Raw genomic sequence first — 23549 nt, forward strand, 5'->3', positions numbered from 1 at the left:
AGAGACCGGTCCATAATTCTCAACCAGATTGGGATCCAGGGAGGGTTTTTTTAACAGAGGTGAAATTAGAGCGGTTTTGAAGGCAGCTGGGAAACAGCCAGAGGAGAGTGAGGAGTTGATGATTTACACATTTACACAGCTGGCAAATTTTACTGGAGCTGTTCAGGGTTAGTACTTTATTCAAGAGCACAGCCAACAGTTCTAACCACTACGCCACCAGCTGTTCCCTCTTCTGTAGGTGCTGCTTCATGCTGGAAACTAAAACTTCTGTCCTCATCTCTGGCTGACATTTACATTTATTCATTTAGCAGACACTTTTCTACATACATCACAAAGAAAAATACAAAGAGCTCATATCACCAACAGAAAAGAGATTTGGACACTAAAGTACAGTTAATTAGTTACACACCACGATATGAACCAGTGTACATCACATGAGTTGCTCCATAAAGGTTTATTTGTCCGTTAGACATGCAATTCTCGAAGTGTGCTCACTTAGTCCGATACTCGATTAACCAGCACACACTACCCAAGCAACTGTACATAGAACTCATAGAGAACAGAGTTTTTTATATTGTAGCGCGTGGCACTCTGGGTTTGGATGGGGTGAAGAAGGACACACAGGCAGCATTCATTGCATACGTTTTATTAGAACACTGGCACACAGGGAAATAATGCTCTTGGTCCGAGAACCCCATTTCCTAAAGGACCTGCTTCTCAAACCAGCCTTCCCAACCTGCTTAGTGCCCCCAGGCTCTCTTTTCTCCCTGCTGCCAAACACGGACACCCCTTTATTTTGCCTGTAAATCCCCCCCAGTGGTTGCACACTTTATTCATTTTTCCCATAATGCAAATATTTACAATAAACCCATCTGCCGCTCAAACTTATGGTAACGCGGGTCGTTACATTATTCTGTGTTTTTTTAAAAAGGGTGACAATGCAAGTTTAAGGAGCACACAGGAGATCAAAAGAGAAGGGGGTCTGACAGAAATGTGTTTTGAGGCTCTTCTTGAATGTTCAGAAGGATTCCGAAGTTCTGAGGGACAGAAGGAGACCATTTCATGACTAGAGCCAGAACTGAGAATCCTGAGGCTTTTGATTCTGGACCTCTTGTGTGTCGCTTCGCTTTTTGGAGGTTAGAGTGAGTGGCACCCTGTAAGCGATGGCTCCGTTTCTCTAAGGCTAAATCGATGGGTAAAAACTCTATTTCCAACATCATAATTCCTTTCTGCAGGCGACAGCTTAGGGAAAGATACTCCTGCTCCTACGCCACCTCAGAAGCGTTAACCTCTTAGAACCTGAAATGGAGCTTGGGTTTAGGATGTCTCAGAATGGGGGCTGTGGGCAGGCGCTGTTGTAGGTCCTCAAAGGCACGGAAGGCCTCGGGATTCCAGATGACTCCCCTGGAGACTCCACGTAAGAAAGTTGCAGTCATCTGGGTGGGATCTGATAACAGCCTTGAGCAGAAGCTGTGTAGCGCTTGTTGGAAAAAACGGCAGATCCTGGGGATCTTATGCAGGATGTATCTGTAGGAATGAGTGATAGAATCAATGTGTTGAGAGAACTAGAAGCCTGAGTCAATTGTTATCAGCGTACTCTTAACCAATGGAGTGGGGGAACTGAGTTACTTCTGTTACTTCTGAGTGTTTGAAAGGAAGGTGGACTATATGTGAGGAAACATCTGTGGCCCCGGGGGACAAGAGAGGAAGAGCTGGGCATCATCGGCATGGCGGTGCTGGGAGAACCCACGAGAGACCATGACAGAAGCAAAGGCGCCCCAGTACTGAGCCTGTGGAACACAAGTCACTTGTACTTTGGCCCACAGCGAGGGAGTAACTCCAGCTCGGCTGATGTTCACACTCTTTATTGGTTTTAGGTTTAAATAAATTGACTCTAACGGCTGTCGTTCATTTTATTCATTAATACACCAAAAATGGATATCAAAGTCTTGTTTCTGAATTCAGAGGCCCTGTTAATGAGAACATGGCAATGCTTGCCTACTGAGGTTTGTGTTTTGCCATGACTCCTCCTCTTTGACTCCTACGCTGCTCACAGCCTCAGCTGCACACTTCCTGCCTCTGCGGCAACCGTCGGTGCAAAGCATCTCCCGTATTCATAATAGTAATTCATAGCGCACAGAGACACACACTTACAAAGAGCTATACGCTCGAGTGGATGAGAACTTTTACATGGTGTATTGTGCAAACTCTCACAGTAATACTCTGTGGCGCACACACACACTTCATGTTAATTTAAACACAATCAAACAGAGAAATTGTCATACAGCTGCAGAAACTGTCTCTCTCTCTCTGTGTCTTTCTCTCTTGCTCTGTCTCACACACACACACACACACACACACAAACCAGTCCCGACTGAGAAGAGCAGCTCTTTGTGTGGCAAGGAAGGAGGAAGTCAAGCGTCAACTCCACCGCACTGTACAACATCCGCTCAGCAGCACAAGGAGGCAACGCGACGGCGCCCCTCACACACACACGCGCGCGCGTGCCATCGGTGGGAGCACTATGGACCTGTGGAGGCAGTGCGCCACCTGGCTCATCCAGTGCCGGGTTTTACCCGAGAACCACCGGGTCACCTGGGAGAGCGCCCAGGTGTGTGAGCTGGCTCACGCGTTGCGTGATGGTGTGCTGCTCTGCCAGCTGCTCAATAACCTCCGGCCACACTCTATCAACCTGAGGGACATCAACCTCCGGCCGCAGATGTCTCAGGTGAGCCGACGGCAGCTGGGGACTGATGCGCATGCACACACACGCACATGCGCACACACACACACACACACACACACACACACACACACACACACACACACACACACACACAGACGTAGAGACATTCATTCTAAATGTACAAATACAAATCCAGCAATACAGTTGTTTTCCGCTATGTAGGAGCAACAGACCTCACAGTGAAGCCACCAAATCGTTTGACTCGCTTATACACTCATTGAACATATACACTCATAGGACCCGTACACTCATTGAACATATACACTCAGAGGACCCATACACTCATTGAACATATAAACTCAGAGGACCCACACACTCATTGAACATATACACTCACAAGACCTCTACACTCAGTGAACCTCAAGCTCAAATCACTGGTCCTGTCCTCACTGAATACATAAACACAAACACAATATATAGACGGACTCGCTGTCAGTTCAGTGACCCTTTGAAATAACTGCTCATGCCAGATCACTGAATATGTCCTCTGTCTCAATTTACTGACTTTAGAAATCCCTTCAGTGACTATAGTTATTGATTTACTGGTTATTGTGACTCAGTGCACCTACCGACTCGTGATATCAATCAGTTTAACTGTATCAAGTGTCACTGAAACATTCGACTTACTCAGCAATGGACTCGATGGCCCGATTTATTCACCGAACCCACTGTGTCACTGTACGGTGTGACCTGTAAGACTGAGCTTTAGAGACCCACACAGACCCACACAGACCCACACTACATACACCAATTCACACTCGCATACAGAATACACACTGTGACACAGATTAGACTCTGCAGCTTCTTCACATTATTTTATGTGCCTGTTGGTGTGTCAGCGCTGTGCCATACAATGTGTGTGTGACATAGAAGAACTCCACTTAATGACACATCTCTTCGTAAACACATGTATGGAAAAACTCTGAACTTTACGTTAACTGTTTTCTATCAACTAAAAAGACACTGTTACGTTCAGCATAATGTGACATTTCCAAATTTCTGAGGAATGGAAACTGCAGGTAGAATACTATACATCAGTCGCAGAGGGTACTGGGGTAGTAGGGAGCAGTGGGACAGTTGAAGGTGAGGTTTGGAGCGACAGTATTACACTGCGTACGTGTGTGGGCCAACATGACGGTGGTGAAGCAGTTTTAGAGTTAGAAGGAGCTGCATTGTGCTCTGCTGGAAATAGTGGTTGAGTCTGCAGTCTTTTGGTGACCGTAGGTTTAAATCCTGCTGAAGATTTGCGTTAAAGAGGATTTTTGGACTGAGACTGACTGACATTAGTGTGTTGGAGTAAGAGCTTCTGGTTCCCAGGATGTACAATCTTCTGGTTCGTAGAGCATATCTCTTCATTCATGGCATCTGAGATCTTCTACTTCCTAGAGTCTATGAGCTGGATGTACTTGGTTTTCAAAAACAGTAGAGGATGTTCAACCACAAAACATCTACCAGTGTGGCCAGTTCCCAGAAGAGTCACAAGTTTCCCTCAAAGTGGGCATGTCCTGCTACAGCGGTCACTTCACATGAAGCTGGGACGTTCCCATTGAACGGGCAAATTCCGATCAGAGGACAGATTCTAGTGTGAGTGAAGAGCTGTGATGGTGGACTCCCACTAATACTGTAGTACTGGGGTCACAGGTCATCTCTGTGCAACAGATGCCACAGCACTTTAATCAGAGAACTTATGAGGGGATTGGACAGCTTTGTATGATAAGTCGATCTCAGCAGCCTATTTGTACTTCCTTCCGGGGCACTGAGTGCTTTTCGTGAGTTCACCAGCTCTCGCGAGAACAAGGCATCAGTGGTCCTTGGATCACTCACTGGGGGATTGCTCGAAGGATGGAAATAGGATCTGTGACTGAGCGAACAGGCACGATGTCATGGTCGAGAACGCAACGATGTTTGCCAGCTGAGCACCACTTTTTCTCCATAACATCTCCAGAGCTCATGGGAAATAAACGAGACATAAGAATGAACAGTTGGGTCGATGCATTTGTGTGGTTTTCTCTGTCTCCATCTCGACACATCGGTGTGCTTCTGCTGCGAGGTAGTTACCCTAAATAGCTCCAGTAAAAACCTGTCTGGCTGTATAAATGGGTTAGCAATTGTAGGTGCACTGCAACACTGCAAGTCACTTTGGAGACAAGTGTGAGGTGAATAAATAAATGCGAATGTATGCACATGTACATCATACATGCATGCATATCATTGTACAAGTGACACCGCATGTTTGTGTTGGGGACACAGGACCTGGACACCCCGTGTTGGCGTTAGCAGCTCTTTCACGTTTCCTGCACTGTTTCCTGCACCGCACGATTTCGACAAAGAGTATTTCAAGCGCTCCAGGTCCCCTGTGAGGGGAAGAGCGCTGTGTAACAAATGAGCAGAACCCAAGTGAGCTCAGCGCACATTTGCTGAGGCTCATAGACGTGACCACATTCCTGCTGGAGGAAGTGAAGTCATGCAGAAAACTGGTGTGTGCAGTTTGAAACTGGGACTGCCCACGTGTGTGTGTGTGTGTGTGTGTGTGTGTGTTCGCACACGCACGCTTCCTGGTACATTTACATGTTGATTTCCATACTAAAGCCATTCCTCTTTGTCCATATTGCTCGGCCTCCTCACTGGGACTGATAGGAAAATGATGCGAGTTGTGCTCCCCGCTCTGCAAAGGTGTGTCCCAGTGTGGGAGGACATGTGACATGAGTGGCGGAAGACAGGGCATGGACTGAGCAGCACTGTAGATGCTACAGATTGACGAGAGGAGGAGGAGATGTTGATGGACTTGGAGCAGAGCAGCGCGCTGGGGACGATTTACAAAGTGTGTAGGGAGGGGAAGAGTCTACAGGCTGTGCAGTGCTGTGGAAAAGTGTTTAAAAATCTCAGATTTATCTGCTTTTGAACATTTTACACATTGAATGTAACTTGATATGAGCCTAAGAGAGTGACACTAGTTTTGTTTTTACATCATTTCCCAGTGTGGAATAAAATGAAATGTGCAGTCATAGGTGTGAAAAAGTAACCCCCCCTTCAACAACTCCTTGCACCACCTTCAGCTGCAGTAACTGCGCGTAAACACTTCCTGTAGCTGTCGATCAGGGTCTCATATTGATGTAGAGCAATTCTGGCCCAATCCTTCCTGCAGAAGTGCTCTAGCTCAGCAACGTCTTGCAAGTCTTCAAGCATTAACAGCTCCTATAACAACTTCTCGGTTGGATTCGGGTCAGTACTTCGACCGGGCCGTTCCGTAAACCTACTTCTCTTGTTTCAACCGTTCTGATGTTGCCTTGCTGTGGGAACCCAACTGACCTTGAGCTTCAACTCACAGACTCATGCCCTGATATTCTGTTTTAGAGATTTCTGATACAAGAAGGACTTCGTGGTCCCTTCGATGGCAGCCAGGCTCCCAGGGCCTGCGGGGGCAAAACATACCCAGACGATCACACTGCCAGCATCATGTTGGGCTGTTAGCAGAACGCTCTTATTCTGAAATGCTGTGTTTGGGATAGACTCTCTGATTCTCCGGTAAAGTGCACTTGTCCTTGTTGCTGTGGGATAGACCCTGAGAATGAGAAAAATGACAGACACAGACTGGCAGCAAAGGCAGCGATTCAGTGCCGAGCCTCTGGAACGAGAGAGCTCAGAAGCTCTTGGGGAGGAAGTCTGTGGCAGGAGGCAAGATGGCATTGAGAGCTGCAGAACATGATAGTTTCCCAGTCTTACTTTTGAAGGATAGTTTGTAGTGTGACCACTTCCTCACTTCCTCTTGCATCTTCCCTCGGAGCTCGCAGCTGGATAGGCTGCTTTCGCTTCCTCGTGTTTCGCATGTGGTGTCCTAAACAAATCACTGAAAATTCATATTTAGCAGGAAAAGCCACGAGGTTACTCCTTTAGCACGTGCCACACAGGTACACGCACATCTTCCCAGCTCCTTCATTCAGAAATCACACGCTTCATGCCCATTAGCTAGTGATAATTATAAAACACACACACACACACACACACACACACACACACAGTCTGAACCACTTGTCCCATATGGGGTTGTTGGGAGCCAGAGCCTAACCTGGCAACACAGGGCGTAAGACTGGAGGGGGAGGGGAGACACCCTGGACAGGACACCAGTCCGTCACAAGGCACCTTAAGCAGGACTTGAACCCCAGACCCACCGGAGAGCAGGACCTGGTCCAACCCACTGCGCCCCCCACTAATTATAAAATATGTAAATTTAATGTATATTTGCAGTATGCCACATTATTTGCGAAGATATCAAAGTTGCGCATTAAAGTTTTCTTACGTTTCTTACTTGTTACGTAAAAAACTAATATGGAAACCACAGGCCGTCAATCTCTAACCTACACCACAATGCTGCTGTATGAGTGACTCACTGATGTATCACCCTCAAAGTTCCACTTTTTCAGTTCAAAGTTCTTCTTTGTGTTTCTTCATTAAAGCTGAACACTGTCTGCTTTCTCCAGAATGACATACAGCTTTGCTTCATTTCTTCCTCACCTGCTCTTCTGTCTGTTTCATTGTACTTGGGCAGAAGGGGCTGTAGGACCTAGAGCTGCTGCTACTGGAAGGTCCCGGATTCAAGTCGCATTCCTGCTGAAAACCTTCATTTGACACAATCAAAATTACTTGGCTGTACCTATGGACAAATAATTGTACATCTCTTCATGTATAACTCTCACAAGGTGAAGTCACCTTGGGAATAAGTGCTGGTAGTTGCCAGTGGTTGCCATGGCCAGATCACTGGTGGTTTGAAAAGTGAAACAGCTGGTGATTAGTCACAGCGGTGATAGTTCTCGTATTCACAATGGTGGAGCTTTTCCTGGTCAGGGACTTGATATTGTTTATGGAGGTTCTCATGGTCACGGTGATGGTGGCTTTCACGGTCTAGGTGCTGGAGGTTCTTATGGTCAAAGTGAGGGTGGCTCTCATGGTCACTGTGATGGAGATTGCCAGAGTGAAAGTGGTTTTCATTTCTGGGGAGGTGGGCAAGGTCATGGATTAGTTGCTGGCTGTTGCTGACCTTCATGTCACACAGTATATGCCCATTTAAGAATAATTACTAAGGTACCTTCTGCTGCTATGCCTTTGTATATATGGGCATAGGGGCAGAAGGTATTATAGTCATTAGAGCTGCCACCTTTGGACTTGGAGGTTGCAGGCTTGAACACGACCTCCTGCCATAGTACCCTCGAGCACAGTACTTGCTCCAGTAAAAACTACCCAGTTATGTAAATGGGTAAATCAGTATTGTCAGGTAAGCTAATACTGTAAGTCACTTTGCAGAAAGTATCGGTGTTGCATCTGTTCTTCACTGATCATCTATGGTCTTCTATCATATGATGCCCCCAGCAGCTTCTGTGTGGCTGTTAGCGTAGAGCACTAAGGCTGGCAGTCTCTCTATTTTGTTCATTAGCACAACGAAAGACTCCGCCTCCCCATGTCTCCACCCCTTAGCCCCCATCTCCCCTCCAACAGAGAGGAGAAGAAAGAGGAAGTGAAGAGCTCCTTAGCAGAATGGACTCGTCTCTCTAGAGGAAGTGGCTTTCAGAAGTGGGCGGAGCGTGGCCAGCGGGGCCCTCGGGGCTTCGACTGCAGCACGGCAAAGTTGCGTCCTTCTGCATATATACAAGCGTGTGTCACTGCGTTTAACAATAGGAAATGTAACAGCGATTGTACATGAAACAACGACTGCCCCTGCATGTCTCAATATCGTATACAGGACAAAGAGCAGGTGGGCAAGATTGGAAATGGGCTGCTGTGAAAAGACAATACAGGACTGAAATACCTGAGCATCTGCTTATAACTGTAAATCACAAACTGATATGCGCTTTCTTTTAAACATGTTTTCTGTGTTTCGGCCCGTATGGAGTGTTTTCTAACCAAGACTGCGTGAAATACATACATCATGTAAAGGCCCTTGAGAAATTCCATAAAATATACCAGGTGCTGTAACAACAAAACAAGTGCCTTTGAAAATCGTATTTTCGCTGGCGGGGGGTGCGGTGGCCCAGAGGGTTTTGCTGGGTCCTGCTCTCTGGCGGGTCTGGGGTTCAAGTCCCGCCTGAGGTGCCTTGCGATGGACTGGCATCCCGTCCTGGGTGTTTCCCCTCCCCCTCCAGTCTTACGCCCTGTGTTGCCGGGTTAGGCTCCAGCTCACCACCACCCCACTCGGGACAAGCGGTCGTAGACACTGTGATTGTGTGTGCACATTTTCACTGGCTACATACAACACTGAAAAAGACAAGATTTCTGACAGTCTTCCTTATTGCTGGTTTCTCACTTTCAAACCCATTTTAGATAACTTGGGTATTGCAAAATATTTCCAGTTGATTACGTGAAAGATAAAAGTTCCTGTCTTTTAAATGATTTCACACCCCATCGGCCGATATTTACAGCCTCATGAATGAAGTCCGTACTGTGTCAGTTAGTCATCATGCCAAATGGCCTGAACGAGGGCCCGCTAAAGGGTCACGAAGAAAGACGCACAGGGAGAAACACAAAAAAGGGGGAAGGAAAACCCTGAACATGTGAGTTCAGAGAAAATCTATCCATTGTGGACCAGGTTAAGGTCTGAATTATAGGCTGCATTTCTTAAATCCTGTACATGAGCTCTATTCACCAAGTAGGCTTTATGAGTGTCTTTCAATCTCACCTTTCCAGAGGCAACAGAGAATGTGTGTAATATGACCGAGTAGCAGCAACAAGCATAAATCTGTCATGGTATAATTTTCTTCCAGAGTTTCTCCAGTGTTTATCAATATTCTTCTACTAATCCTAGACTTCCGTGTGCAGAGAATTTAGAGCTGAAATTATAAAGAAGGCATGAAGAACCAGAAGCATATCTCTTCTCAGTGTATAAAATTATAGAGACATTCACTCATCGGTTTTTGTAACTGCATGTATATTTTTTTTTTTATTAACGACTACTGTAATTACCATGCATTAGATAGATCATTAAATAAAACACGATAAAGGGGATCTATGTCATGGGGAAAGTGAAAAAATATGTCATTTTGCAGCTGTGCAATACAGGAAGCTGCAAAATGACCTATCAATGGGTAAAGAGTGTGCTTGTGTGTTTCTGAGTTTTTATGCGAGTTTGTGTGTATGTGTGTATCTCTGTATCTCTGCTGGTATTTTCTGTGGTATGAGGTTTGAACTTTAACACCTCAAACCTAAAGTCCCCCCTCCCTTCGGTATGTTACTGTAAGAGATAACAAGGTTCCAGGCAGCCCCCTCAAGCCTGCCCTATTCACAGAAGACCAGACCAATCTTTCTACCCTTCAAAGTCTCAGTTCCCAGGTGGACGCCAGTCTTCCCTCAGGGCCATGAATTATTATTGCCTGCTGTTCTTACTGTAAGAAAAATCTGCACATTTTGATGGTTATTTGACAAGGTTGTGTGAGTTGAGTGACAGCTTCCTGCTCAACTCTGCTGTAATTTTCTCACAGTCATATTCATGATTTGTCCTCTTTGTTCCGCTGTGTGTACTCCCACCTCCCACCTCCAACATTAGTTCTGCAGCAAGCCATAATCCCCACAGAAGCAACGGAGATGTCTACATCGCCGTGACAACAGCACACCCCGCTGCACGTCTGCCGACTTCTTGCCGCTCCTGCTGCCTATGCATCAGCTGTGTGCAAGAGACCACAGCGGGACCTCTGCACATGTCGAATGACTGCTCCGCAGTTTCTTGTTGCTTTCAAGTGTCACATGAGAAAGAGCTCCTTGTTCACCTTTTAGCCTCCAACTTAGCAACTAGCAGAAGCAGGCCCACCCCCAGCACCCAGCCCATATTCATACTATTATCTATTATTACTACCATCCAAGGGAATGCAGTGGTGCAGCAGGTTTGGCCGGGTCCTGCTCTCTGGTGGGTCTGGGGTTTGAGTCCCGCTTGGGATGCCTTGTGATGGACTGGAGTCTTGTCCTGGGTGTGTGCCCCCTCCCCCCCCCACCCAAGCCTTGTGCCCTGTGTTGTCGGGTTAGGCTCCGGCTCCCCGTGACCCCGCTCGGGACAAGCAGTTCTTGACGATGGATGGATAGATGTACAAACCTTTCTGGAGGAACAGAAACTCTACACTGAGGGCCTCTTGGACCCTTGAGCGTTTCATTCTGTTGTGGAGGAACCTCATTTTTGCCACTTACATCCTCTCTCTAGTTTTTTTGGTCACTGTCCCGCCCGAACCCCATGAGCACAGATGAAGATGAGGATGTAGCCTGAGCGGTAAATTGCAAGCATTGCCCAAAGATGCAACTCCCACTTGGGCACGGCAGTTCTGTACTCTTTTAGCAATATTGCAGCAACTGCCAGTCTAACCACCTCACCTACTGTCCCTTGTTAAAAGGAGCCCCTGGTAGTAAAACTCCTCTACCTGGAGCAGCTGTTCCCCTCCTCTCCAACTGTGACAATCTACAGAATACGCATCGAAAATACTGGCATGTATTCCTCTCTTACTATGTGTTTCTCTTGCGCTCACCAACATGTCCAACTTTTTCCAACAGTTCCTCTGCCTGAAGAACATCAGAACCTTCCTCGGGGCCTGTCAGGACTGTTTTGGGCTGAAGAAAAATGAGCTCTTTGAGGCCTTTGACCTCTTTGATGTGCGGGACTTCGCTAAGGTATTAGTCCAAAACCTCCTATTCTCACATTTTACTCCAGTGCTGGTACCACTCCCTACTGACCTGCAGTCTTTATAGAGCCCCTCACCTGTCTCTCTGCCCCTGTGAATGCCCGTTGTTGTGGGTCTGCAGCCTACAGCCTTGTTTCTGTTCTCGCCGACATGAAGCGGCCATTCTCTGTTAATTCTCTTACGGGCCGTACTCCCTCGCTTCATTTTACGTTTCTCAGGAGAGACAGTTAGTCACTGCAACTTTTATTATATAATGACCTGGTATAACATACAGATTTTAAAAATTTGTTCTATGAACAGCACTGGGTCACTGTACCATACAGGCAGAGAGCATAGCGCAAGGGCTCAGCGTCGGATGGCAGAACAAGGTATAGATTAAACTGCGCGTCACTTCAGTACGACAGCATGAGGGGCTCATTGCTGACAGCAGAAACACATGGGACTACAACTCAGCTGCGATCCTTGTGATCCTCTTTGTATCTCTGCATCTTTTTTGCTCCGCTTGGGGCTCTGGTTTATGTTAGACTGAGCTACCGAAGTAGTAAACTGTGCAATACATCGCCGTTCTAAAAGAAGGTGTTCGGCGACGACATGCTTCCGTAAAGTTTCATTAAATGAAACTGCTCTGAGTGGGCTGTGATATTGGCTCAGAAGAGAACTCCCCTTCGGGCTGCAGTTGCCGCTTCCTGCGTGTTTCTTCTGCAGGCGCCACCTCCGGTCCCCTGCACGGAGAGCTCTGCACGTGAGCCGCGCTGACGATAAGGTTCGGACTGCGATGCTTGGGGCTCATTGGTCTCTGTCCTTGACACGATCCAGAATTTTGCAACATAGCACAATATTTCAGAGAGGAAAGGCATGAGACAAATAACAACATAATGACCATAAAGGATATGGTCCTTTTCCTCCATGGCCAGGTGGCTTCCAGTATAGCTTTAATAGCGACTATACTTGTCGTAGTAACGTAATGTGATTTAAAGTACAGTATAGCCAGCCTTTTACTTGTTACTATGTCTCCTTGTCTTCAGCACTCTGTGTAGTGAAAGGACAACAACAACAGATAGAAGGGTTAGTGGTGAAGGACATGAACTTGTCTCCCAGAGACTGGAAGAGCCCATCTAGCAGAGCTGGTTACTCGTGTTCTACCAGTAAATGAGTAAAAAGCGTCAGCTGCTTCGGATAAAAGTATCAGCTAAACAACCAAACAGTGAGAGTAAACTGCTAGATATTGTCATCCAAAACCAGACTGCCAAGAGGCAAATGAGCTGGTATTTCCGAGGGAAAGAACAGCATTCCGATGGAACTTGCTGGGAAGAGCACAAAACAGACATAAAGGGAAAGTATGAGAAAGTGGGCCACAATCAACAAAGCGGCACTGAAATCACGCCGCCGTACGCTGATAACGGCAGGATGGCGGAGGACCGAGGACCGTGCCTTGCGGCACACCTTCGAAGCGAGCCACAGAGCGACGACTGTGCGGTCGATCGAATGCTGTCCAACAGGAGGGTCCTTCGTCCCCGGGCTTTCACAGAATTCCTGACACACGTCTTTCTGGTAGCTCTCCTCCTCGCTGGCATCTGCTTCTAGTTCTGTTTGCAGACTCCTCTGCTCCCTCCGCTCAGCTGCAGCATCAGCCTTTCTTGAGGAAACGGGCCAATGTGTCCCACAGGCTTATGGGTAGTCCGAGTGTTCAGCTGCCTCATGGCATCTATGCAAATGGCTCCCATCCTCAAAGCAGCCAGTGCAATACAATGAGCCATTATCAGCTGTCATCACTTTATAACCCGCTCACCTCTTCCTCTTTGAACCAACCACACTGTCTGTCTTACGAAGCCTTACGAAGCAGATCTTGTCCTAATTTTTTAAAAGTGTGGTTTCAGTTGCTTCAATGTACGTACAGTATACCTATCAGTTGCCGTACTCTAGCAGTAGCGACATTGCAGTGGTATTTTGCCCTCTCGAGAGGGGAAATGTTCTTACACAGGAAAACTTACGTTTTTGTTTCCTGAAGAAATGTTTTAAAACACTTGACTTGCTGCATAATGAATTCAACATGTTATATGTGAGAATTTGAGCTTTTTAGTGCCAACTTGAACATGTGTGTATGAAATAAGCAAAATGATGCATATTAGCTGTAGACTGGCTGCAATCTGCTACTTGTGCTTTTATTTACATTATTGTTCAGGCCTCCTGGTCCCTCTTGCAGCCAGAGAATATACATTTTTTACTTATTTAAATTATTAAAAGTCTTTCCATACTGACAGATCAGCACTTTTTTTCTGCCATCTTTTATATGACATCAGGTATAATGATTTCTGTTTTAAAAAAAAAACTGTAAATTTTACAAGCTTACTGATTTACACTGATTGTCTTCCTGTTTTTCAGGTTATTGACACGCTGTCTATTTTGTCTTACACATCGATTGCAATTGATCGAGGAATACAGTGAGTGCTGTACCTGTTACTATCTATGCTTTTGTATGAGTTCTTGAGCCGCCATTGACTCCTCCATGGAATGATCCAAGTCATATGGATTCTTCATGAACAGACTTCATCTGTGTCAAATTCCATATCTGTAGACACTCTTGGCTATGTTACCTTTTGAGTAAATTACTCAAGCACCTAATAACAAAAACGTTAACATCTACAGATCTTGAGGCTCCTTCCTTGGTACTAAAGATGAACGAAGGATACTATTTAGTATAAAACGGAGAGGAGGAGGACATATTTATAAAGATTCATCAAAACTCTGAGTCTTTTATAGAGCATTTTAAAATATTTCTCTAGGAAGGGGAGCTATTTAAGGTATCCCCCTCCTCTCTTTTTTTCTGCTGAAACGTAAACTTCGCATTGGCACTTACTGGTGCTACACTACAAAAAATAGTTTACAGTTTAGAGCCCATGTCCTGTGTATCTACTGTTGTGTTCTGTTCTGGATATTTATTGTCCTGCATGTGTCGCACACTGCTGTGTATTTGCACTGTATGTAGTCCTGCCTACTGTTCTCTGTTCCACCACCAAGGTCCTGACGAAACACCTCGCTCCACTGTACACAAGCTATATAGAGGGATGACAATGAAAACCCACTTGACTTGATAGGCAACTCTTTTACATTTTCCACCGACTCCAAGTATCTGCGTATTGCCATAGTTTGTTGGCTTGTTTTTTGTAGTAGTTTAACCTTAGTTCAACAAGTCAGTTGTTGGGCAGGGTTGTCTAGGTGAGGCTTCCATATACTCTTCTCTTCATAATGCACATGTCTGTACTTTTGAACTTTATTTCAGGATGAATGACAAGGATGTTCAGTGTCTATGATGTCTTTCTGTGAGTGAGGCTCTTCTGCTCAAGGTGGATCCAGGTTGTGCTACTGATGCTGAGTGCTCTCGTTCTTCTCGCAGGCCTTTTCCTGTGGAGGGCAGTGTCCCAGATGAAGAAATCTACAGTGGCCTGTCTGACCAGATCGAGTAAGTTCACCTGTGTTGTAATTTGTGTGCAAAGGTAGAGTTAACCTGTTCTCCTCTCAGTCCCCTCTCTTCACATCCATCTAAGTGCTCATTTATTACTGCCGAACACCCCAGTCGAGTGACTGTTGGGGGTGAGGGGGGTGCGACACGGACCAAGATTTTCTTCACTTGGGCAGAAGTGTCAGCGGACTGGTGAAGACTCCATTCCAGCTTCACGAGAACAGGCCATCTCTCAGGAGGCAATGTGTCAGCGTATTTCTGTGTGTCAGTGTATGTAAGTGTTTATGAGTGTGTACACAGTGACAGCAGACGATGTCTTCCCACGGTGCAGTGACACGGCCGATGAAGACGATGACCTCTACGACTGTGTGGAGGATGAGGCAAATGAGGGGGATGAGATTTATGAAGACCTCATGCGAGTGGAAGAACCTGCGGAAGCGGTGAGATCTTCACTGTAGGAGATACTGTTCTTCGTCAGACATACAAGAACCTCAACTAACCATGACAATCATAACTCGGTAAAATCATATGGCTTTGAATATGACCAAAAGCCATGGTTCTGAGATGAGGACAAGACTGTCACTGTGGCTGCATATTAGCCATACTAGTTGTCTTAATACCATGAAGGGTAATGCCAGTGAATGGCTGTGAGAACCACGTGCCCAAAACCCAGTAAATGGCTGGTCTCTCCACAGCAGCAGAAGATGACTGATGTGGACAAGAAAAACTGCTGTCTACAGGAGATCAAACAAACAGAGGAGAAATACACAGACACATTGGAGTCCATTTTAAAGGTATAGCACACACACGCACACGCAAACACGCACACGCAAACACACACACACAGGCACACACACACACACACACACACACACACACACACACACACACACACACACACACCGTGATTGCTTTACTTTTTTCTTTGTTGGTACACCTTTCTTTGTGCTACCAGTTAATAGTGTCTAGCATCACTACTGCTCACTAGTGCTCACAGGCAGTGTTACCAGCACTGCTTGCTACTTGCTGCTGCTGTGGTTGAAAAAGCACTCAATTATCTGCTCTGGCTCTCGCAGCATTTCAAGAAACCCTTACAGCGATTCCTGCAGCCAGAGGATTTGGAGAACATCTTCATAAACATTGAAGTAGGTGCCCCTTTGCAGTCAAGAACCTTGTGTAAACCAGTACTTTTTAGGCTGTACCTTCACCAGCCTGGAGCCTTTACCATCCTTGACTTTTGCGTAATCGCTGGCCTTTTAAAAGTCTACAACTAGTTCAAATATGGACCTTTGTGAGACTGTTGTGGACTGATTTTCGCCCTTGCTGTGCAGTCAGTCTCATACATGCAAATCATTGTTCTACTATGAAGGAGCTTGCAGTGACACATCGCAACCTCCTGGAGGAGATCCGCACATCACTTCACATGTACGGGGCGGAAAACCTCCACCAGGTCTTCATCAGTTACAAAGAGAGGTACAGCGTTTGGGTGAACTGTTCTCAGCATCTACTATGTTCATTCTCCTGCCTGTGTGAGAGCCAACAATCAGCAAATTTCACCACACGATGCACAGGTTACTGCTATACGGTCGCTACTGCAGCCAGGTGGAATCAGCCACCAAGCACTTGGACAAGATCGCCACCATGAAGGAGGACGTGCGGATGAAGCTAGAGGTGAGAGCTGCTCTGTGTGAAATGTTAATGAGGAAATTAATTGAAGTTATTACACTTCATCTTTCTTTCTGCTGGTCAGGAATGTTCAAAGCGAGCAAACAGTGGGAGGTTTTCCCTTCGAGATCTACTGATGGTTCCCATGCAAAGAGTCCTCAAGTATCACCTGCTCTTACAGGTACTTGACACATGTTCCATAAGCTTGAAGCATCAAGTAAATCCAGCTCTCCTGAACAATAGTTTGCCTCATTGTGTGTGTGTGTGTGTGTGTGTGTGTGTGTGTGTGTGTGTGTGTGTAGTGGTTTAACATGTTTCTTCTCAATGTGATGTGGCCAGGAGCTTGTCAAGCACACCTCTAACCCAACAGAGAAGGAGAACTTGCGAAACGCACTGGACGCCATGCGGGTGAATCCCAGTTCCTTCTTCTACCCTTTTCCAAAATCACTACATTTCTGTGTTTTTCCACCAGTCGTCCACATAACCGTTATAGCCTGACACACACTGTCAGTGTATCAATTATTTAACTGTGCACTCCCCTTTCTCCACTGGTCCATCCATTCTGTCATCCTCTCACAAATTGTGGATCATTGACATCTTGCCATTCTTTAACTATTCTAATGTCATTTACCATTTATCAGATAGACCACCTCATCCATTTGTCCTTTTACTCAACCTTCTTCTGACCCCTTGTAAGCAGACCATGCTAGGCCAGACCTAACTTCATATGACCCATCCATGGTCTACAACAGCCAGAGGAGCTGTTTTCTCGAACGATACTTGTGAGACTTCCACAAAGAGGGTAATTCTGGATGTGTATTCCACAGGACTTGGCGCAGTGTGTGAACGAAGTCAAACGGGACAATGAGATCTTGCGGCAAATCACCACCTTCCAGCTCTCTATAGAAAACTTGGTGAGTCTCCACGTTGCTGCAGCACTGGCTGTCAGCGAGCAGCTCACCAATTGTCGGTAGAGACCAACACTAACGCTTATTAATGAATAATACGAATGTGATGCAAACCCCAAGAAAGAACAGGATCAGGATTTGTCTCTTCATGATGGGAATCACGAATCTCAAGGAACAGGACATGGCTCTCACCTTCCTTTTGGTCTCCGTCAGGAGCAGAATGATTGGTTTATAGCTTCATCATCCTCTGTTCCTGACTCCTTTCAGAGCCAGTCTCTCGCACTCTACGGTCGCCCCAAGATAGACGGTGAGCTGAAGATTGCCAGCCTGGAGAAGAAGTCCAGACAGGACAGGTACAATAAAGGCTACTTATTATCATTGTTATTTTTACTAAAAAATGTACATGGAGCTGAGTCTAAGGCTTGAAATTCTATCATCTACATTCACATTTACTTATTTAGCAGATGCTTTTCTCCAAAGCGACTTCCAATGAACCCTACGTAGTGTTATCAGCCCACACACCTTATTCACCATGGTGACTTACACTGCTAGATACACTACTTACACTGGGTCACTCATCCATACATCAGTGGAAGACACACACACTCTCTCTCTCTGTCACTCACACACTATGGATGAACTGGAGCAGCATGTATTTGGACTGTGGGAGGAAACCAGATCACCTGGAGGAAACCCACGCAAACACAGGTAGAACATGCAAACTTCACACAGACTGAACAGGGATCGAACCCACCTTCTCTCGCACAACCCAGGTGCTGTGAGACAGCAGCGATACTCGCTGTGCCACCCATTCATCTAATTATGGAAACTGCCTGATTCTGTGCCTTTCATTGATCCTTACCATTGTTTCCAGCCCAAGACCACCTGAAAGTGCAGTCTGAGAGCAGAGCACACCTGTGTCAGGAAAAATTTTAAAAAAAGGATGGTGTATCACCCATATGTGTTCACCCAGATATGCCTTCCTGTTCGACCGCGCCATGCTGGTATGTAAGAAGAAGAGTGGTGACAGCATGGAGTTGAAAGACCTCATCGAGTTGGAGCGCTACAACCTCCGAGATGAGTCTGCTGGAGAAAAAGAAAATAAGAAGGTCATTTTCCCCCCTCTCCCTCACTCTGCTGTCTGTTCACAGTATGACCTCCTCACAGTGTCTATAACAGCTGCTTTCTCCTCATTGATTGTGCCAATGTTCACCTCACCTCCTGAATTCTCAGGGGGTTCATTTCATCTCCTCACACTCTGCCTTCTACCCACCCTGGTCACTCACATTGCTCAACCCCTGTGTGTGCTGTGCAGTGGTCCCACGTCTTCTACCTGATAGACTCCTATGGGCAGCACAGTTTTGATCTGTACTTCAAGACCAAGGAGCTGAAGAAGAAGTGGCTCGAGCAGTTCCAGATGGCTCAGTAAGCTCAACTATGTTGTACTCACTTTTGACTCAAGTGTTCTCATTGCTCCCTTGACTAAAAGTCTTCATAAGAAAGAGCGTGAACGTGGCTTCATGTTTACTTTGATGAATGTCTTCTCAATATGTTTTCCTATTTCCTTTGACCAAATTAACACATTTAAGGCACTGATACAGCCACACTGTGATCACACCACCAGTGTTCAATCTATCTACATTTACACCATCTGTATTTACATCAGTCTACATCTAAACCCATCTGCATCTGCTTCATCTACATTTACATCATGTACATCTACGTCATCAAGTTTTGCCTATATAATCTATATCTATCTACACATATGCATATGTACCATGTGGCATTGAGGAGAGGCTACTGGGCAGCTGCACAAGCTATCGGCTGGGATTTTCTGGAGTTCGTAAGGTTCCAGCTGTGAGATCTTCCAGTGCAGTTATGATCATACTGTAGTTTTGCTACTGAAAAGCACACACTTCCCGTGTCCCCAGGTCCAACATGTTCCCTGAGAACAACACAGCAAACAGCCACGACTTCCAGATGCACTGCTTTGAGGAAACCACGTCCTGCCGCGCCTGCCAAATGCTGCTCAGGTAAGAGGGAGCAGTAGTGCAGTCCGTGGGTGCGAGAGCTTGGGTCCACAGTTTGGCTACATGGGGACACAAGGAGATCGTGGCTCACATCCGCTGTTGTGCTCCGACGTTCATAGTTTGCGTCCACAACGCATTCTTATTTCAACTTGTTCATGTCTCTCCTCGTCCCTCCTTCAGGGGCATCTTTTTCCAGGGCTACCGCTGCACTCGCTGTAAGGCGTCCGCACACAAGGAGTGTTTGGGCCGGGTGCCTGCCTGCGGGAGGAACTCGGGTACAAGCTCGCTCTTTCCCACTCCTCCTCATGATAGATTCCCTGCTCTGTGTGTGTGTGTGTGTATGTGTGTGTGTGTGTGTGTGTGTATAGGTGACACCAGTCCACTAGTCTGTCTCTCTGTGACATGTCCACCTCTCTCTCTCCCTGTTTCAGAGTTCTCAGGCACCATCAGGAAGGTAGGCCTCTGATGCTACCGGAGATCATAGTCTTTGGGTGGGCAGTAGATGGCACATCGGTTACAGTGGATACGGCTGTTACCTTGATGGCTGCCCATTGGAGGCCCACTGGGGACCTGCTGCTGTAACTCTGAGCGAGAACTGCCCTGTGAATCGCTCTAGGAACACGCCAGCCTCAAAAAAGTGCACCAGTAACTAGTTGCTTTGAAACCACATCTGCCCAGATGCAAATGACTTGCGAATTTCTTGATAATATGAACGTTCTCTTGCAGGACAGGAACCAGCGGGGGGCTGCCAATAGGACAGCAGACTCAGGTGAGGCTTCCTCCCGAGAGACGTGCAGTCCTTGGGTCCGGCCCCAGGACCTCGGGCGTCTAACACGGAACGGGTCTGCGTCCATCCTTCCTAGGGTGCCCGAAGATGGAGGTGTTCCAGGAGTACTATGGGCTGCCACCACCCCCTGTAGGCTTTGGCCAGCCGCTGCACCTCGCCATGGGTGACATCATCGAGTTGACTCGGGCAGAGGCGGAGCTACAGTGGTGGGAGGTGAGGAGAGCCCAGCAAAAACGCAACGTTTGTTACTCTGAGTGAGGACGTTTTGGCTGAGCATGCGCCGCCCAGTGTGACTGTGGCTCCACAACCGTGCAGAGAGTCCAGCTGCACAGGCAACTCCATGTGCACGGCTTGTCCGCTCTGTACGTTCAGGCTGAACACGTCCTGTCCGTCCACACCGTTTGCCCACCCACACTGTGTATCCACACTCGGTCTCACTGAGCTCTTCCCTCCATTTCAGGGTCGAAATATAACAGCAGGAGAGATGGGCTGGTTCCCCTGCTCTAAGGTCAAACCCTACAGACCTGTGAGTCCTCCTGTTCAACACATTTTGCAACACACTGATGATCCTTTCAATTCAGTTCATTTTTTTACAGAGTGCTCTTCTCATGCAGTGACACACAGCACTTTAACACAGGCATAACATCCTTTCTTGCTGCGGCTACAGAACTCAGAACGCTGTATTGCCAGTTATGGTGCGGTGACACACACGAAGACAATAAACAATAATAATACGCAATACAGCTAGCAATGGTGTAAACAACACAACAACAATTCCGTGAGAAACGGCTGAAAGTAATAATAACAATAATGGTAGAATATTGTCAAATAGAACCGTAATATTGGTAGACAGAACAACAGGAATAATTAGAAGAATAATAACACACCAAGAGCTGTCCTTTTGTCACCCAACGCATCACAGGCTATAGAAGAAATCAGAATTAGTAGATAATAAAGATTAAGAACAGTGGCCACTATAGTAAGTTGTGTGGTTCTTTCCATCTTTGATGACCGCCCATATGAGTTGCTCTATATTAAATTATCTCTCTTGATCTTTTCCCACACAGAGACCAACTCCAGACCTGACTGACTTTCCCTGGTTTGTACACTTTCACTCAATCTCTTCTATCTACTCAATCATGTAACGTACATAATGAACACAGGCTTTAAATGACAATGGTGACAATAGAAAAATGAGAAAGCCCATGTCGTCGGCTCTGGCCACGGTTCAGAATGACACGTGAGGAACTACACACCCGTTTGTGCGAATTCGTCATTTACATTACATTAAATTAACCCGAAGTCCATGCAAATTAGGAAGACACGTCCGAACGAGAAAACCGGCTGCTATAAGTAGCTTTTTGAGCAACATTGCGCACAGCAGGTACACTGGAAACCTGGGGGTGGAGTGGTGAAGACCTTGGACTTGATCTCATAGCGATGACCCTCAAAGTGAATTACTGCAGTAAAAATACAGCAGCTGGTGAATAGAACAACTCAGAGAGACCCTATTCGTAGCCATCGCAACAGCACCCCCTATTGTCTGCGCACAGGTTTGCGGGCAACATGGACCGGGCGGCGGCCAAGAACCTGCTCGTCTCGCGCTCGGATGGAACGTACTTGGTCCGCCAGAAGGAGGGCGCGGAGTTCGCCATCAGCATCAAGTGAGTCTCAGTCATGCGGAGCTCTCGCTACTCGCCGAGTCTTGACTCTGACTTAGTCAGTCAGTCCTCACTGTGACTCAGCGATCCTTCCTCACTCCTGGTGCTCTATTTGTGCAGGTTCAAGGTGGAGGTCAAACACATCAGAATCACATCTACAGAAGGACTGTACCGCATCAACGACAAGAAGGCCTTCAAGGGAATAATGGTACGTCCCCTCACGCCATGACCGCTGCCTCCGAGCGTGTTGAGGCTCCCAAGAAGACACGAATAATGTACTAGTAGTAAAGCACTGTGGGATGTGTGGAGCTTCCGTGGGTCCTACATCATCACGGATATCGTGCCTCCAAATTCGGTTGAACCCGCAGTCTTGCAAATATGAATAAAGCAGAATAAAACATACGAAGCGAGTCCAAAAATACTTGCAGTATTAAAAGCGTGGTCAAATGCAAATTATTGTGAATACTTTATGACTTCCCTTCCTCGTTATCATATTGGGTTACAAGCAGAGCTTCTCGCGGCTGTGCTCTTCAGTTCTAAAAGTCCTGTGGTTTGCTTGCCCTCACAGGATCTGGTGCAATTCTACCAGCGGAACTCGCTAAGGGAGTGCTTCAAAGGCCTCGACTCGCCCCTGCAGTTTCCCTACAAAGAGCCAGAACAGAACGTGGCGCCAGCAACCCCAGGTGAGTCCAGGTCACGTCCAGCTCCATCTGGCCACGAACCTGCTCGGACAGGGAGCTACGGGGTACGGAACGGGTTCAAAGGGGCGTGTCTTCAGCACTGTTCTTTCCCACCAGCAGAGGGCAGCACGCGCTACTTCGGGACGGCCCGGGCGCGGTACGACTTCTCGGCCCGCGATCGCACCGAGTTGTCGCTGCGTGAGGGAGACACGGTGAAGATCATCTCCAAGAAGTCCCACAACGGCTGGTGGAAGGGCGAGGTGTACGGCCGGGTAAGAGTTCCCGTCCCGCCTCGTTGTCCCTCTCCTGCCATCAGCACTCTTCCTCCGTTTGATCCTCATGTTCATAGAACCGGACCCCACCTGGCACACGTTCCCCTGAGGAATCATTTCCCTGTCTTTGTGTAGGTGGGCCTGTTTCCTGCCAATTATGTCGAGGAGGACTACTCCGACTACTGCTAGCGAGGACAGAAAGCGTCCACAGCGATATCCTGAGAAAGCAAAGCCAACTGGTGCACAGGGTCAGTCCAGAGTGCCCAGTACTGCACACGTCCAGAGCCTCACTGACACACCTCCCCCCACCGCGGTCCCACCGTCGCATCCTTTGCTCCTGGACGTCCATAAGTCCCTTGTTTACTCTATATGTAAAAATAAACTTCTGAAGTCCCTCAGTCCTGCGTTGAACTGCTGTTGTCTCTCCAGAAGGGACCATTTCAGTGGTGCCCGTTGTAACGATCCGGCTAAGCTAATGAGTTAGCCCAGATCCTCACGTGGATTCCAGAAAGGCGTAAAAGTATATAAATCCCGATGGACAGGGACAAAAGGACGCTCTTCTTTTTAATATCTTGTGGGAAACTATGGATAACATATTTCACACAGCTGTCCTTACAATAAAATAACCAACATTAAAGCAATCTCCAAAACGTGCGAGGCACAGTATATCAGCTTGCGCGCCCGGGAGCCAG

At 46.9% G+C, this 23549-nt stretch overlaps 1 protein-coding gene across 4 annotated transcripts; it reads left to right on the forward strand.

Annotated features, from left to right (window-relative positions):
* The first annotated feature begins 2465 nt into the window (after positions 1-2465).
* Positions 2466-23246, forward strand: vav1 (vav guanine nucleotide exchange factor 1). 4 transcript variants are annotated; one of them, XM_018727980.2, is made up of 27 exons: positions 2466-2728; positions 11267-11383; positions 13777-13835; positions 14789-14854; positions 15186-15294; positions 15550-15648; positions 15931-15999; positions 16224-16327; positions 16426-16525; positions 16605-16700; positions 16859-16927; positions 17347-17433; positions 17695-17780; positions 18401-18536; positions 18743-18852; positions 19359-19460; positions 19638-19732; positions 19889-19911; positions 20184-20226; positions 20321-20457; positions 20705-20770; positions 21312-21343; positions 21798-21908; positions 22026-22113; positions 22474-22588; positions 22703-22857; positions 22993-23246. In XM_018727980.2, the coding sequence occupies exons 1-27, from the start codon at positions 2525-2527 to the stop codon at positions 23044-23046; spliced, it is 2532 nt and encodes an 843-aa protein (XP_018583496.1). In that variant the 5' UTR covers positions 2466-2524; the 3' UTR covers positions 23047-23246. The 4 variants fall into 4 exon arrangements, with proteins under 4 accessions (XP_018583496.1, XP_018583497.1, XP_018583498.1 ...); XM_018727981.2 differs by having other exon boundaries at positions 22706-22857; XM_018727982.2 differs by having other exon boundaries at positions 15553-15648.
* The last annotated feature ends 303 nt before the right edge of the window (positions 23247-23549 follow it).

Source organism: Scleropages formosus, chromosome 1 (genome assembly GCF_900964775.1).
Source record: "Scleropages formosus chromosome 1, fSclFor1.1, whole genome shotgun sequence".
NCBI classification, from domain to species: Eukaryota; Metazoa; Chordata; class Actinopteri; order Osteoglossiformes; family Osteoglossidae; genus Scleropages; species Scleropages formosus.

What these genes read in the sequence shown, in the direction of transcription:
- vav1 (XM_018727980.2), top strand. Translation starts at nt 2,525, where the DNA reads ATGGACCTGTGGAGGCAGTGCGCCACCTGGCTCATCCAGTGCCGGGTT. An exon ending in ACGCACTGGACGCCATGCGG is followed by an intron (nt 16,928 to 17,346) that starts GTGAATCCCAGT and finishes TGTATTCCACAG; the next exon opens with GACTTGGCGCAGTGTGTGAA. An exon ending in AGGCCTTCAAGGGAATAATG is followed by an intron (nt 22,114 to 22,473) that starts GTACGTCCCCTC and finishes TTGCCCTCACAG; the next exon opens with GATCTGGTGCAATTCTACCA.